This window comes from Indicator indicator, chromosome 5 (assembly GCF_027791375.1).
Source record: "Indicator indicator isolate 239-I01 chromosome 5, UM_Iind_1.1, whole genome shotgun sequence".
Taxonomy (NCBI): Eukaryota; Metazoa; Chordata; class Aves; order Piciformes; family Indicatoridae; genus Indicator; species Indicator indicator.
In genome coordinates, this window is record NC_072014.1 from 14,801,847 (window position 1) to 14,820,111 (window position 18,265).

The 18,265-nt window shown below is 42.0% G+C and overlaps 1 protein-coding gene across 1 annotated transcript in view; it reads right to left on the reverse strand.

Moving 5' to 3' along the window:
- The window catches only part of CREB1 (cAMP responsive element binding protein 1), a 31,056-nt gene extending 13,819 nt beyond the window's left edge, over positions 1-17,237 (reverse strand). The window contains exons 1-2 of the mRNA XM_054381321.1: positions 17,215-17,237; positions 806-927 (exon numbers count right to left, since the gene is read on the reverse strand). Of these exons, the coding sequence (XP_054237296.1) occupies positions 806-919 (114 nt within the window). The 5' untranslated portion in view covers positions 920-927; positions 17,215-17,237. The remainder of the gene's footprint in view (positions 1-805; positions 928-17,214) is intronic.
- Between the last annotated feature and the right edge of the window lie 1,028 nt (positions 17,238-18,265).

The window sequence follows — 18,265 nt, forward strand, 5'->3', positions numbered from 1 at the left end:
AAAGACTTGCAATTCCCCAAACTATGAGATCTAAAAAACTGTTTGTTCTTTGCAGACTGCAAAGAGTTTTAAAATTAAACGGTTAGAGAAGAGAGACAAACAGATTCTGTCCTCATTTACACAACGGAGTTGCTTCTGCCAATTATCAGTGCATCCAAGAATGAAACTAGGTTCCAAAATGAGACATGTAGCTGGGATCACAATTCTTCTCTCTCCAAAATAGTTTGTGGATAATAAGTATCTACTACTGTCTCTCTAAACAGCCAGTAATCCTGGAGACAACATGGGAACATGAGCTGTCAAATACCAGGTTATTCCACTCAATTGTAATGTTTATAATACTAATCCCATCTGATAAAATGCTGTGTTGGCTGCATTATTTATCTATATTTTCAGTTTGCTTTCTTCAGAATTAAACTGACTGCTATAGACAAGTTTCTAACAGAAAACACAACAGAAAAACAATCTAGTCAGTATAAAAGACAGTAAATAAAATGTTTTGAAAAAAATATCTTTCAGTGGCATGGTTGTGGTAAAGAATGCTAAAAATACTTAAACTTATTATTCTTGTACCATTACACAGTTTACACACATACAGTTCTTCAGAACTAACACAGCCTAGTGTGATGGGACACTAAAAATATCTGCTGCTTTAGGAATGTGAAGACAAATACTAAAGGAACTACACATTGCACCTGGTTTAGAATCATGTTAATGGAACCTTCTCTCAGGCCCACAAGCAGACATTATCCCTCTTAAAAAAATTATCCAATATGTACAACTATTACACCGTATGATTTTATACCTGGGCTAACGTTGCAATCTGTGGCTGTGCCTGTACTGTCATCTGTTGGGTTTCTGCCTCTGTAACGGCTGCATCTCCACTCTGCTGGTTCTCTGCTCCAGATTCCATGGTCATTTAGTTACCTACAATCACAATATTTGTTGTAAGTCTGGGTTGGTATGCAAGTCCATTATTCTTGTGGATCTGGTAGCAATCACTGCAGCTGAATTCCCATTACTACATACTGTTTCCATTTGCTTATTAAAATGTTGCCAAACTATTAGCATTCAGGCAAATTTTTTTCATGCCAGGTGTCTGCCTCAGGTTGATTTTTCTGTGTGTAATGTTCCTGAAAAACAGGTCCAGTCTCCTCCGGTTATGAGATCAGAAAAATACGTGTTTCCTCATCTTACAAAAAGATTGCCTGAGCAATTGCATAATCATGATCCAGTACCTCTGCAATTTGGGCTAACAACCAGCAGCCTGTCAGGAAGGGCACTCCCTCAGTGCCAAGGTGACAAGATGCCCTGCTACAGCCCTCCCTCTCCCCTGAAACTGCAGTTTACAGATAACCAATAGCAATTGCTTCTGCATTGGGCACTTCGTTTCCAGTCATCTATTGTCTGAATTAAATATGCAAGATCTCCATGCAAATTCCTTCCACAGCCAGACTGTGTATGGCCCTACAGCACAGCACAGTCTTTTCTACTCAATGGTTTTCAAGTCAGTATACATAATGATTGGAGACCATTTCTACTTGAACCTCACTGCAAATAAATAGTTTAATATTTAGAGGTACATAGTAGTTTGTCATGACCTAAGCTTTGTATCATATGTAACTCCTAATATACTTGTATGTCTAAGCAAAAACTGAAGAAGCCTAGATCACTGGGAACACACAACTCTATAAAAAGAGGTTGCATAACTTCCACAATCATGCATGTAGGCAGAGTGAAATGAATGTTAAATTCTGCACTGATCTGTGAAAATAAATTTTCAGTTCTTTTTAAAATACTGATAGGAAATTTTTTTTATATATATGAAAAAAAGGTCAAAATACAAGTAAATGCTCCCAATAGTGATATAGCAATAATATTGTACCACACAAAACTCCAAATACCAAACATTAAGAATGGATATTGCTTCCATAGTCACAATAGCAATCCTGTGCACCACTCCATGCTGCCCAATCTAGTCAAGCTTCTGGCTACTGTAATGCAGCATACCTTTCTTCACAGAGGGAGCAAAACCACCAGTAAAGCATTTCTCTTTGGGAAAAGGCATGGAGGTAGACGATATTCTGATAAGAAAGGCAGAAAGGAGAAATGCCTCTCTCCTTGTTCAACTTTACTAGCCCCCTGAGGAAAACACTCAGAAGCGTCAATACAGGTAGTGGTACCATGGCCACACTCAAGACACTTCATTTTGAACACAAAGTCAGGGAAACCTCCATTTCAGTGCAAACCATGCTTCAGTATTACGGGAAAGAGAATACTCTTTGAGATGTTGCCTAAAGTGGCCGAAGTATAATATGAAATCTATGTCTTACAGTAAACAGTTGCTTGTACAAAGATAAAACAGCCTTTCAAAGTCATAGCTGCATCACATCAAGAGAAAGCATGTCAGTGTATCTATATCAAAATCTGTGTATAGAGTATGGAAAGTGACTGTTCAAGTGAGCTTTTTTGTTTGTGTGTGTGTATGAACATGGAAATATTTAAGTGCCAAATATTTTGTTCCAACATCAGCTTAAAAAATCTTAGGAAATGAAAAGGAAAAGAATTAAACCTGATTTTACTTAAAAAATGAAAGAAAACATACAAATCTTTGGAAAAAAGCAAATTAAACTCTTCTAAGCACCTGGAATTTTGTTATGCCTCTCCTGTTGCCAGGATTTTTGTTCCACATAAACCAGGTATTAGTCTGCTCAAAGATAAACAATGTTTTTCCCTACTGGCAAGCTGGCCATGAAAGAAATTAATTCTAAACTCACCACATTTTAAACAGTCTAGATGTTACAATTTTTGTAAGCATTTCAAGAATAGCCTGTGTCCATGCAAATATAATAATCTCATTCTTTCTTACAGTATCAAGTCTCTTCCAAATGTTGCATTTCATCTTCCAGAAAGCACGGAACACATGCACTGTTACTATTTGTAACATACGTTATCAAACAGTTCTAAAAGACTTCATTCATGACAACAGTTTAAGTGGATTTCTATCCCAGCATTAACACAAGTTATATTTTAACAGTCTTAGTTCTCCCCATTATACACACAATTTTTAAAATGCATTCTTCATTTTCCAAAGTGCAAACTACAAACCAGACTACCATAGGCTTCCCTTTGTTTGTTATGATTTTTAAGGCAGTATCTAGTTTTATCACTTTTTTTTGGTTGAGTATCAGTCAGTTTGTCCAAGGTAAGCAAATCAACAACTTTTTCCCAATTCCTTATGAATGTATCATGGTGACTCCAGCCAAAAGAGTACCTCATCGGAAACCATTTCCGAAGCAAATCATTTGCATCAGCAACGTCTCCCACACAGGCAGTTGTAAAGAACTTTAAGAAACAGTTTTTCAGATACAAATCCAAGTATGTTGCAAAACTAATAATGCTTTTGTTTGCGGACAGAAACTGACTCCAATATGGAGTAAATGGGATCAGAAATCAAAGAAATGTGAGAGGAGTCTCTTAAATGAGGTATTTAGCAATGTTCACAAAAGTAGTGTTGACAAATTACTCCTGATAAATGCAATCTTTTCCTGGAATGAACTTCCAATCCCCTCACATTCTAATTAGCAAAGGACTTTCAAGGTTTACAAGCTTGATTTCCACACTTTTATCATCTTTTGAAGCACCATTTTATGCATATCTAATCAGCAAAACCATTAACTGCTTGAGGTGCTTCCTCCTCTACCAATACCAACATTTTGAAAATCGAATTCTTAACATTTCTTGCAAAACACATAAAAGGAACCTCCTCGTAACATACAGTAAGCACCAAACAATGCAGGAAGCTGCCTCTATGATTTACACCTTGACTCATGTGGTTTAAGCATGTTTCCAACATGACTTTCAGTTTATGGACAAGGCTTTAGTCTCATATTATTGGCAGATTCCAAGTACCCTTGAATTTGGTTTGATTTACCTCGCACTTGCACATCACAGTATTTGCATTCTAACATCTTCACTACTAGCTCCTACTGTAACTTGTGAGAAAAAGAAAGAATGAGATTTCTGAGTGTTGGGACACCATATTCCAGATACATTGATTGATAAATTGTTTCATTTTTGCCTTAACAGTAGGGAATATTTAAGACTGCCAAGACACACAAAACCAGGCACCTGGAACCTAAATAATGATAAACTGAAATTAAGGCTGTCAATTCCTGTTAGGTCTTACAATTTACAATGTAACAGATGAATTGATGTTTTGTTTGAAACCTTAACCTCCCTATATACACAAATGAGTGCCAATCTTCACACCTACTTTCTATGATCTCATATATATACCCTTAGTCCAGACAGGCATTGCTGAGCAGTACCCCAGTGTCTTTCAGTTCTTGCGAATGCTAAGGACCACTTCACCACTCCATCCTTTTTACTCCTCCTGCTCCATTTGCAGTGGTCCATCCTGCTTCCTGGTACCCGCTTCCCTGGCAGCCACCACACTGGGACTTCTCCAGTGGAGGTGGGGATCTGGAAGTGTCCTGGTGGGGCCACCACAAAGGAGGGAAATGTTTCAAACACTAAAATAATGTATTTAAATTAGTAGCAGGCTAAGTCACGTAGTAATATTCAGTCTGATCTTCAGTACCTTAAAGACAGGATGCTGAACTAGGTGCACTACAGATAATGGTAACTCCTTTAATCTCTGTGATCATCAGTGCTGTGAATTCAGAACAGGAGTAGAGTTACACCCCCTCTGACCTGCCTTCAGAGCCAGGAAGACGTAATTCTGTCTTCCTATAGTTTTCATATAATCTCCTTCACTCTTTAGTACCCGCCCATTGACAGTCTGTGGTGTCCCTGCTATATCCTGTTTTCTTACTTCTTTTTCTACCTATCTCAAATATCCCTATGAACTCCAACATCTCTCCTGAATGTTAAGCTCTGCTCCTTGATTTCTCCTTGTTCACAGGAGCCACAGAGCTTTCCTCTTTCTCTAACAAGACTGCTTTTTGTCTCCCAGGATGGACTGGAAGAGAAAAAAAGTGAAGGTCCTTCCCCAAACATGACTAAATCAAAAAATTAAAATACTTCCCTGTGGTTGTTACAGCAGACATAACTTTCCATCCAACTTTCCATCCTTTTGTACATGAAGTACCAAGCGATGTGCTCTACAGTCTCCTTCTCCTCCATGGCTAAACAATTACTTTTGGTTTTATTTTACTAAAGTAGACACCAAGATTCTGAAGAACAACATGACAGCCTCCAAGAACAGTGCAGAATAGAGACCCCACAAACCTGTGCCTATTTTGAGACTGACTTGTGTCACATCCAGTCAGGCATTCACCCAGCCATCATCTGCAAAGGCCACATCTATTACCACATTAGGTTCCTGATCTGGTTCAATACCCAGCCACCCAGCTGCTCAGGACTGGGGCAGAGAGGGGGCTGAGCAGAGGGACCTTGAGGCAATGCCTGTTTCTCTAGTGCATTATTTAGACTGGTTCATAGCAGATGTGCCAATATGGTTGTTCAGGAAGCAAAAACACCTCCAGTGTCCGAAGTTCCAGGAATTTGATTCACTCTGTATTTACTATACGTGGCTTTATAAAGCCACAGATCCACCATGAAAGCACTGAAGAGGTCATCAAACACCACTCTTGCATGTAATTATTTCTTTTCCTATTTCCAGTGTTAAAATATTCACATGAATTTGTAAACATTTCCACTGTTACAACATTCACATGAATTTGTAAACATTTCCACTGTTACACTGCAGTGTGGCAGCCCTCTCAGCCACAGCTCAACAGCTGATTTATGAACTCCATTCAATGACTGCCAGATTGAAAATGCTCAGAGAAAAATAATTTTGTTTACAGCTAACATGTGAGACTTCAAATAACCAGTAATAAATGTTCAACAGGACAGGAGAGGCCCATAATTATCTCTTTCTGGCACTAATAACGACCGTGGGTTGACACAGGAATTGCAATTTACAGCAGAGCTGCTCTGTCATCTCAAGCTGGCAATGCCCATGCTGCTGCCCCCTGGGTATTTGCTCCTCTCACCCTCTCCTCAGGGTGACAAGGTGGTGCACCATACTGTGAACACAACCAGTGTTTGCTGCCTCATCTTAAATCTATCTTTTATCACCACATGGGTTCACTCAATAATCATGCCAGATTCTGAATCAGGGCAGTGCAAGGGCTGAGTAGAAGAATGGCCTCAACAACTACCTTCACTGAAAAAAGTCACTATTGAAAATATAATCCATAAATATGTTCTATTTATAAATGCTGTCTTCATATTAAATGTACTTAGAGTATTAAAAGCCTAACTCCCATGCTTTATGCTTGTGATCCTTAACGTGCAAGAGAATTGTAAGAACTTCTTATGAACATCATTTGTGAACATGTATAGGGAAAAACCCACAAAAAACCCCATCTTGAAACACATCTGCAAATTGAATTTTAGAGAAAAAATATATCTATTTTTTAAACAATGTCCTGCACAGCATATACAATCTATTCATAAAGACTTCATGAGAACTTGTTTCTGAGAATTCAGCACATTGTAGTCCTTACACATTTTGTTGCTAGTATATTTATGCAGTGCATTCACATACAAACTGACCACTTTGCTACCTCTTACCATCTTTTCTCTGACATTATTTTAAGCACCTAATTTTCTTGTAATTCCTACTAACTGTAGAAACTTCTAAAAATGAAACCAAGTGAAATTGTCAAAACACATGCCTCTTTTCTCCATGTGTCTGCTCAAAATACTGTGGCTCACTACAATGTGTAGCTGATGGTTAAAAACTATCACAACGTGTCCAAACTGTATCATTTGTATGCAGACATCTTTAACACAAGGAGGGACATTAAATTGTTTTTTGTATCGTATGTGAGCTAATGCTCCCGTTGAATACATCAAGAGCTCCAGAACAAGCTCTTTGCAACTGGTACAGTTCTAGCAAATAAATAATTAGCATAGCCACTCATGATGAGGCTTAATTCCTGGCCCTAGTCAAATTCCCCTTTTACTTTTGACTGAAATAGCAGTGGGTGGAGAACTGAGGAATGACCCCACGAGACCTGAAGCTGACTTTTCAGCACAACTGACTGCAGTGACATGAAGCCAGTCACTTCCTATATTTGCACTTTTAACTTCACTGCTAAACTGTGACCATGCAGTAGTCTGGTGACAGTTTTCAATTTAAAAAGGAAAATACAATTACCTCTACACCAAGACCAGTGATCTATCTTTGTGCATTTGTGTCTCCAAAAGGGAGCCCCTGTGACACAATCAGATGCTGCAGTTCTCTGAAGTGCTCACCTGCAGGTACCTCACACGGCACTTGCTCAGCCTGTGATGAAAGCTTGCTGGATATGAACCAGCACCCATGTAAAAGCCATGGGGTGTATTAATGCAGCCTGAACCCAAGTAGTTTAAGTACAGCAACAATAAACTAACATCTCTGTTCTGTTAACAAGGCCCTGTGCACAAGGTGATACACCCTACCTCTTAGTATGAGTTGTTAGCTTGGGCTCAGTGCCATGGTAAAGCAGCTACATGACCCCTGCTTAAGGGGGGATAGGTTGTACCTGGCTGGCACAGTGCTCTGGCACCACCCAGGTATCTAGATATGTTAAATAAATAAATTATCCTGCTATGCTGGTCAACAAACAGAATGTTTTGGGCCACCTCCTTTCATAGCAAACACTGGCACGTGAAGGTGTTCCAGGAGAAAAGCTAAAGCAGTCCAGACTGGAAGAAAGGAGACCTAATTCTCCAAAGTGGACAGAAACCTTCTCCTTTCTCAATGTCAGGGAGAAAACAGGAGATGTTAGAAGAGGACAGTGTTCCTACCAACAATGAAAGGAGTATTCAGAGCAGAAAATGATGACAAGTTAGCAAGGTTAAGATCTATCTAAGAAGATGCATGTGTCCTTTTTTTTCCAGGACCTGAGATTTCCACTTGACCCGCCATAGTCACTGATAGTATTTGTTCTCCTCCATATGCATTTCTGTGTCTTATGGCCTTTTACTGCCCCGACATTCATTCTGGCAGAATTCTGCCACAACCACCTAAATGCTGCATGAAATATTTGGCAATGTAAGGATCTTTGTCCACATGCCAAGCAATCTTCACACATCCCAGGTCAGAGGCATCAGCTGGAGGAACTGATGCAATCCCAAAACTGCGGCAGCACGCAACTCTGTGCGGGGAGACGCTACACATTTGTATTAAATAAATGGTTAACTCCAAGGTGGAGAAACTACTTAAAACTTGTCAAATACTTAAGCTTTGTAAACACTGAACAACTGCAGGAGCAATTACTTGACTGCTCACAGAACTACTTCCTGAGAGAGTGGACTATCATGTCAAAATGAGGTTATTTATTAACAGTGCCTCCTGCACAGGCTTTGCTCTTTATCTGTGGTACAGAGCTTTGTATAGCCTCCAAACACTGGGCCTGTGACCAGTGTTTAACGGAATGCTAAAGCTACTTTGAAACTATATATTAGATCTCTCAGCTCTCTTTTAATGCTCAGAGCATATCACAAACACCTTAACCAAAAATAAAAATAAACCCCAGAACACTACACAGACTTCCCATCAGCCTAGTTAATCTGAGTGCTCCAAGGCCACGAGCCGAGAATACAACATATAGTAATCATATACCTGTAACAGAGAAAGGAACTACCTCCATACAATTGTTTCCTTAACTGTAAAAATTTAAATACCAGGTATGATTTAATGGAAACATATGCAGGAATGTGATAAAGACAGATAACTATATAAACATGTTTATTATTACCTGAAATCTTTCCATTACAAAGTGATTTGCTTCCAGAGCCTGCTAATTTTACAGTGTGAAAATATTAACAGGCATGTCACATTTATCAGGATAGAGTGCTGTAAGACTGGACTGAAGGTCCTTAGATTAGAGACAACAGTCTAATGTAATCTGAATGTAAATTTATATTCTGAAACTTAATCTCCTGGAAAGTCACAGAAATTCAGGGGACTTTCCCATGAACGAAATAAATGTCTCCTTTCCTATCCTATAACAAGGGAGGGAAACTGCCAGTATTTAAATTTACTGTTTGGTCTGAAATGTTAAATCAGAATTTCATCATCCTTTTTTCTTCCCTTGTTCATGTGAAAATGGGGGGGAAGCCTGAAGTTTGAATAATGTAGGTCACCTCAACAAAATAATGCAGATTGAAAAGGGTCAGATATTGGAATCCCATAGTGATACAGACCACTTGTTTTGACAGCATTCTTCTGTTTCAGAGAACTACCAAATCAGTTAAGAAATCCAGGGCAATTGTGGAATTTTAGCTGAACTTGACGAGAGAATTTTAGGTAGAAATTATGCCTGTACTGACATTTTGTCTGTTGTTGAGAAGGAACATCTCCATTGCTAATGTTTCCAACCCACTTCTGAATGTCAGTGGCTGAGGGATTAATTCACAAAAAATGCCACTTCATGTATTTATGCTGGAAACTTTTAAGCATAAACTATTAAAACAAACACTGCTCTGTTTAATAATTGGAACATAGGTGGTATTTCTAGAGTTCAACTCATAGCATGAGAGCATGAAGTTTTGTAAGTTGGCCAATATCAGAAAGTCTTGTTTAAAAAACTCAACCCAACACTTCTGAGTTCAGAAAGAAAACACAACAAAATGCATGTTTCAGACCAATGCTTTCACTGTTTTATTAATAATCTTTAGAACTGATCACCTGAAAGCAAAAGAGACTTGATTTATATATACAAAGCTGACAATGACCAGATATATTCAATTGTCTAAAACAAATTCAAAATAACCTGCATCTGTACAAGCAACATACTTTGCTATGCTTTAACAGGTTTCTTTCTTTCTTTCTTTTCTTTCCTTTTTTCTTTTTTTAAATTTTCTTTCTTTCTTAACCAGGCAGTATGGACTACTTTTTGCATCAACACTCTCAAATAAGTGACAACCTTTGAATTCTTTCTGCAGTTGGAGTGCTCTAGTAGAGAGTATGCCCAGATATGCACAAGAAAACCAGCACTTCCTTACAAACTGTGCCCTTCTCCAACTCCTGAATGCATCCTATTCACAAAATTTATTTCAACATTAAAACCAAAAGATTTGGGGCTTAAGCCACAGCTCAGACTTGGAAATATTTTAAATACTAAAATTGCTCTGGCTTTACTAGTTACATTGAAATCATGTTGCTTTGTCAATTAGCACTAGTCTTGAAGCGACAGCAGACACATTACCTTGTTTAACCACCAAAATTTATTCTATGACCCATCCTCTCCATAAAAACATGCTGAAATTAAACAGTGCCCGAATTCTGTAGTAAAGTAATTCTAACTAATGCTGTCAGCTGAGCAGATTCTAATTTATTTTTAATTTTTTTTTCAATTTACCTGGACAGCACAGGAGAAATTCTTAAATGACAAAGATCTATGATATGCCTGTCAGGCCAACCTATTCTACATCTCCAGAACAGAGACTAATTTATCTTGGTTCTCAAATACTTAAGACTTGCATTACCTTTGGGCAACACAGCTGTCTCCACAGAACAGAGATGCAACTTGCTGGTAATGCTGACAGTCAGAACAATGACCCTGAGTAAGTAATAAGAGCCACTGATGAACCAGAAGGGGCCAAAGAAAGAACGAACCTGTATTTTGCATCACTGTGTGGCAGACACACAAAATCTCCATTTTGCTTTCTGCAACTATTTATAAGCATTTTTACTGGCAGCACTGCCAGCTCAGGCTCTGCTTTCCTCCAGATTTTTACTTACATCTTTACAGCTGTCTGTCTGAAGGTGTAGTGAACAGGGCTGGGCAACCAACCTGGATTAGACAGAACAGAATAATTGCAGAACTGCAGAAAATGCAATTATTTTTATCCTGGACCAGATCTCCAATCCAGTTCATGTCACTTCCTCAGAGACAGGCATACCAGTGCTACTGGCACAGGAGTAGGCACAGGAAAAGGTGGAACACAGTCTACCCTGCTGCAGCCAGGCCTGCCAATGAAAGCAGGGTAGATCAAATCATGGGTATAGGTGTCCAGACTGCTGGAAATCAACACTGATGCTGAAGAAGAAGAAAACATCCATATTCTGTAATCTGACTGTTTTACTTATGACTCTGCCTAAGAGTGGGAGGCTGGAAACAGGACGATTATTTGTTCCGTAGTGAACACTATCTTTCTGAGGATTGGGAATAGAGATGCACTTTCCAAATGGCCACGTCACTGACAAAGCAGTCGTTTGCAGCAGGTGACATACTTCCCCTAACCAGCCCATGACAATGTGTACTGGTTGCACACTCCACAGTAACCTCATGCTACAACTTTCATGCTAGCAGTTCCAGCCATAATTATTTTTAAACACTGAAGACAGGCTAGTTTGAGGTAACAGCAAAACTGAAGTAAGCTCACCACCCCGGTGCCTTGGGCCAACTGACAGGACTGAAAGTGCTGGACCTGGACCCTTTCTGAAGCTTCATCTTTCAGTTTGGGCTTGGGAAGACGTTATATATAATTCTCCCCATCTGACTGGGCTCCTTATAAAGAAAGGGACCTAAGAGTTACACCTAACAGTTACATCCACTTGAGAACACTGAAACCTGCTTCTGATAAAGGGTAGCTAGTTCAACCACACAGGTGTCACCAGGCTTTCAAAAGACAGAAACTTTCCTTTTTTTTTTTTTTTAATTGTTTTTTTCTTCAGCTGAGATACTTGAGCTGTGTTTCAGTTCTCCTAGGTGCAAAGACAAACTGGTGTGGCTCTGATCACCATGGACAGAGCCAGACTCTTCCTTGTTTCATTCCAAATCATGGATGTGCAGTAGTTTCCCAAAATGACTCTGCTGACCCAGCTCCCTGCTGCTGAAAGGAGAAAGTTGGGTCCCTCTCCTTCCTTTCCCTACTCTCCCTGAGAATTTGCACCAGTGTTGATGCTAACAGCATCTCAATAATGAATCGACTCAGCTCACTCACACAGAAGAAAACTAACCTAACAAAAAAAGCACTTTTCTCCTGGGTTAGTGATTTGAACTAGGTCATTATACAATTAACTCTACAGCCCATGTAAGGGCCAACACCAACCAAGCAGGATCAGAAGAGAAGGAAGGACTACAATGCCTGTCTCCTGAGAGCCACATAAAGTTGTATCAGCTCAAATGAAACCAGAGCAACAGACTTCTGTTGGTATTATGCTGTGGCAATAGTACACAGTGCCCTTTCCCACATCTTTCCTCCCTTCGTATCTCAGAACTTTCCTATCAGCACAATAGAGAAAAATTTGGCTGAGTTTCACAAAGAGGGGCAGGGGTCCTACTTCTATAGCAATGCCCTAGGGCTTTTTTCCAAGAGAAAGCTCTTTACAAAGGCATATATTTACAAACCCTGCTCATATTGTGTGTCACTTAAAGGAATGGACACACACTAGCAGAATTTGAGGCTGGTTCAAGCTACATAAAGCAACAGGAAGAGCCATTAGGTAAAAAATAATGCTTCCTATTCATTATTCCATGGGGCACAAAAGATAAACTAGATGAGATTTTACATTCAAACTCTAGGAAAGGTGCAAGAGAAACCAGAAGCAGGAGAGCAAGAGAAGACTTCAGGTAGCATCTATCAGGAAAATGCATGCAGTATCAGCGACATAATGACACAGGATACTGAAGAGCTGCTGGAGAGAAGATTAAGACTGCAGCAAAGAAATGTAGAGAATGGCAACAGGAGCATAGAAGTTAGAACAAAACATGCCAAAACAGGACTGAGGCGGTGAACATAATACTGGTAAAGACCCCACTCAAACTGGCGTAACTAACACAACAAGCAGTATGATACTACAGACAGACATGTATCATGTAACAAACTACATGATATCAAAGTCTGGTTACAGCTGCTGCTCATGTTTATTTCCTCATATTTAATACACGTAAAACTTAGCTAAACGATCCAGTGCTGCAGCAAGAAGAACCACAACAGGATCTATGCCATCCAGCAATAATTTAATTTTTTTTAAGTAGGCTATGCTTTCTCATTTAGCAGCACTTATTTGAGCTGCCCTTATCTTCCTGCTCATTCCAGCCTCATCCCTTGCTCTGATTGTGTTGGTATGAGCAACTCATGGGAGGGAATGATCCAGGTAAAAACCAGTTAGACTCCCCACCCCTCACTCTGCTGGATTATTTCCTCAGTCAGGTCCTCTATACAGTAGCCCGAATATTTGTGCTAATGGAATGGAAAAGACATGAACAAATCATCAGACATAGAAGATGCTTCAGCCACTATTACAGTCAAAAGTACATGGAACTGTGGTTTCAGTCTATCAGGCAGTAGATAAACTTTGGAAATTCCTGGATGTCTCAGGCCAGGTTTGTTTTTCTTGAGTCTGCACAAAAGAACCTGCTCCTTTTTAAGTTTAGAAAAGTCTGAAAAGGTTTCTGCCAAAAGAGGAAAATACACACAAACAGCTTTACAGTTCTTCTAAACACAGGAAACATTTTGCTGATAACCTCATTCCAGCTATTGCTGGAACAACACTTAGAGGATCAGAGATTTTTTACACATCGCTTGAACTCTCCCCTCCAAAAAGTGTGAAAACACCAAGGGTGGACATTTTTGTTTCTGTTTCCTGCATGAAGGTAGCTTCAAAGTAGTTCATCATAAAGCTTCATGCAGTTTTGTCTAAAGTAGCTAGCATTGTCTTGTGTTGGGAGACCAACTGAAAGGTAATGAAATCCAGTACAGCAAGTGGCAGGACTCTCCTGTCTTTGGAACTATTCATCCCTTTCACCTAATGGCCATGATTTATGACAAACATCAAATCTAACAACACTTGGGAGAAAAACAAGTATGCTTATGATCTTAGGTGGCAAAAAAAATGTACCCATTCACTTCACTCAATTTAAAGTACCCAACAAGCATCAGTGCTGTTTCAAACTGGTATGTATGTATCCAAACAGGAACACATTTCCTCAAAATTCTTTACCCTCTCCCCTTTAACTGGCTTTTACACTGTCTAGCTTTCTATTCTCTCCACTTTGCACAGGATACTCTAAAGCCAGCAACTGACACGGCTGGCTTAGAAACACACACACAAAAAAAAAAGGTGCCAAATTTGTTCTCACTCACCTTTTTAATTGCAGTATAACCAAGTGATCTAAATGTTTTGAAGAATAAAACAGGTATCAAGGTCTTCACATTGGGTGACATACAAAGAGCTCTACCCCCAGACTGCTAAGATTTTCACAAGCACCACGAAATATGACCTCAGTCTGCAGATGAGGCAACACTATTTTTAATTCAGAAGAAAATCATTGCCTTGTTATGAAGCTTCAACTGTATGCAGGCTGGGAACCAGAGCGCTCAAACTGAATTCAGTATGGTGTTTCTGTAGTTGAGATTTGTTGTCATGTCCCATGAAAACTAACTTTAGGTAAGTGGCAGAAAGCTAGCATGGCCTTCTCACTACACAAAAGCCTTGAAAAGTGTGGCATGAGTTAAGTGACCTCCACTTGCTTTCAGAGATCCGAAAATAGAAGTGAAGTGTGAATATCCCATTTGTTTGAGAAGGGTGTCAACAGAAATTCCTAGTCAGGGCCTTGTCCGCTATCAAAAACTACCTATATAGCTCTAGCTGCACTTACGCAAAAAGAGGCTGTTTGCTTCTTACTGCAGGAGAACAGCTACTTTCTAGAATAAGATCAGTTACTATATAATATTTTATATTTGACATCAGCACCAGCAATAGATGCTGGTGCAGGCTTCCAGGAAACAGATTGATGACTTGATACTCTGAGATGTTTCTAAATTTTCTACATCAACAGATCCCTCCCTGTCACATTTGTGGTCTTGGGTTTGTTCTTTTTGTTTGTTTGGGTTTTTCTTCATCCAGGGTAGCAAACAACCTTATCACCAGAAGTATGGGAAAGAAAGAAGAAGAAAAAAAAAAAAAAAAACCACAACAGATGGAGACCATTTATTGCAGATCCAGACACAAAGCTGAGAGTACTAATTTAAACACCGACATTCTATCCATGAAATTAAAGCATTAAAAATTACTACAATTTTCTTTTCTATATCCAAATACTTCACTTTAGGTCATCTGCAAGTGATGCTTAGAAAACTTACAACCACCTCTCTGCTCCTTTATTCTCTGTGATTTGAGGATATACAGAGATCTGTCTTAGAAAATATGGATCTGAGTCTTCCACTCTGTTATGAAATAGAATAAAACGTGTTTCTAAAACTACAAAAAAACAACAATCAAGGATTTATGGTAGCATTTTTTGTATTTAAAATGAAGTGCATAGTCCATCAAATGAAGAATGACGTAAATACACCAACAACTGCACTCTCTTTAATCACTGTTAACAGCTACATTGCTTACTGAAGTTCTCAGATATCAATTAATCCATGACAACCTTAGAAACCCTCTTCTCGTGTTGGTATTATTCAGTGATGTAGAACACCTTTGGCCTTCATTTCAAAAGCAGCAGTGAAAAGTGACAGAAAACAGAAATTCACAAATAAGAACAGGCCTCTTTACACATGTGCATGACATACCAATCTTGAATGAAAATTTTTCAGTGACTTTACATTTTACTGTAAAAATCCACACTTGTTAATACATGGAATGAAGCAGGTAAGAGTCTCAAAATTGCTATATTCTGAAATAGTGTTTGGTGGTCATAGTGGGAATAAACAGATATCTGATATCCCTAAATAGGTCTCCAGCCCCTTATTTAAGAAACTTGTTTCTAAGACCAGGAAAAAAAAAATCACAACAGGTGTTATTCCAGAAACAGATTATGCACAGGCATTTCAATATTTAAAATGGAAAAGAAAACAAGACCTACAAGAAAATAAGCATGCTTTTGGGAAGAAAAATGCTATGACCTATAAAATTTTTTGATCCTCATATACATTTGATTGGTGCAACAAACTTTGGTTATAAGTTTAATAATTAGATTGCCACGTCATTTTTACCTATTACGGTATACAAAAATGCAGAAATCCAGGTTTGAAAGCAGAAATAAAGCCAAAAGAATGTCTTCTGCTCTAGGCAACAAAAGGGGAAAAAAAGCCCCACAACTGCAGCAAGGCAAGGCTGGTGTAAGGTGAAAAAGGCAGCTGAGTTGACATTTGCTATTAAAGCTGGGATAGAGGTCGAATACTGCTCGCTGTGCAGCACCTAAGGGTCTGTGGAAAACTCGAAAAGGCAAATCTCAAACCGAGATTTACCAGGTTCAAGTTCGCTTTGGGTTAAAAATACTAACAGGAAAGAAATAACGCAGCAAAAGGGAACCCTATCTCTGCTACGTGATCTGCGCATCTGGCTTAAAGCTCTTCTCTCCGATACTGCCCCGGAGGATGGTGTTCTGTGACTGAGTACCATTACCCGTTTTACAACCTCCTGGAGACGGCAGTGCCCCACGCTGCAAATAAAAGTAAACCACCAGACCATGCCCTGGCCCGAGCTTCTATGCACAGATTTTATTAAAAACTTATCGTTACAGAGCCCAGGAGTGTGTTACAGAGCCTACGAGTACCCCACGTACTCGTTCCCATCATGGCAAAAGTTTGTTTATTTATTTATACAGCGCACTCGGGTCACCGGGGAAGCGAAACTCTGCGGGCGCGGAGCAGCGGGCGCAAGGGGCCCGGGCGGCCCCGCAGGAGGGCGGCCCGCCTGCAACGGCCGGCCCCGCGTCCCCGGAGCCCAGTGGGGCCGCTCCGGCCAGGAGGCCGCCGCCGACCGAGGCGGGCAGCGCCAGGGGGAGGAAGCGGGGCGCGGAAGCATGAAGCGCACACGGAGAGGCGGCGCGGGGAGGGGGCGCGAGTGGGTGCGCGGCCACCCCCCACCACCGCTCCCCCCTCGTCCTCTTCCTCCTCCGCCGCCTCCTCCTGGGGCCGGGGGCCGCGATCCCCCTTCCCCGCCGCGGTGAGCGCCGCCGCTGGCTGCCGCCAGAGTCGCCGCCGCCCGGCCGTGGCGGCCGTCGCCGCCGCCGGGGCCGGCTCCCATCCGCCATTATCCTTTGTTCGCGGCGCGTCGGCGGCGGGGATGTTGCAGGGCTCGGCTCCATCTTTAAAGCGGGCGCCCCTCCCGCGGGCGGTGCAAGGCCGGGCCCCCGCGTCCTGCCGCCCGGCGGCTCCCCTGGTCCCCGCCGGGCTCCATTTCCTTCCCTCCCCCCCGCCCCTGTTTGCTGGGAGCCTTCCTCCTCTTACCGGTTACCAGGCTGCTCCGTCACTGCTTTCGTTCGCGCCTAGGATCTCGCCGCAGTTTTATTCTCTCCCCCACGTAACACACCGCGTCAAACTACACCTCCGCCGCGTCACTCACACACACAGGCGCTCCCAGCCCGGCGACAGGCAGGCAGCGGCCGACTGAGGAGCGCCAGCCAGGGAGCAAGCGCCGAGCGCGCCGCGGCCCGCACGGAAAATGCCGAGCGCTCACGGAAAACGCCGAGCGCCCAGCAGGCGGCGGGAACGGCCGAGCGCGCTGCCGACCCCCGCGGAAAGAGCCGAGCGACTGCGGAAAAGAACGAAGCACCCCGGAGGGGAGGCGAAAAGAGCCGAGCGGCCGCGGGAAGGCGCGAATAGTGTTTCCGCCTGGGGCGGCCCGCGTGGAAAGCTTTAAGTGTGGCTGCGGGGGGGGTGCGCGCCCCCTTACCCCACCCCTACCCCGCCGGGTGCGCGAGCGACGCTCAGGCGGCAGGAAAGCCGCGAACGCGCACGGAAACGGCTAAGCCGAACCGGAGGCTACCGGTCGATCACCGGGCTGCGTGCCCCAGAGACACCCCCCCGCTAACGTCTCCGAGCGCTCCGAGTGCCAGGAGCTCGCGCACGCACTGGTTTCCCGGGGAACCTGGAGCCTCCGGCCCTGCAGGGCTTCCTCCCTAGTGGGGATCCCCTCCATGCATATCCCAGTTATCCGGAAAGGAGCCCAGACCCCTTTCCTCTGTGCCCAAATTCTCACCCCAAGACTCGACCACCACTTATCTTCACAGGCACAACAGGCAGAAGAGGCGTTGTCGAGGCCATGCCATTGCTCCTCAATGCCTCGTTGGTTGCCTAATGTGCCTACCACCCCCTGCCCACGTAGCGAAGAGCTTCAGGTCATTCCTCTAAACCTCTCTACTGCCAGGTCTTCATGCTGGGCTGCCACTCCCATCCTGCTTGCTGCCTTCTCTGGCCAATGATGGCCCCAAACCAGAAGTGTAGTGTGACTGCTGCTCCATCATGACACAAATACCCCATTAAATCTTCCAGCCCTGAG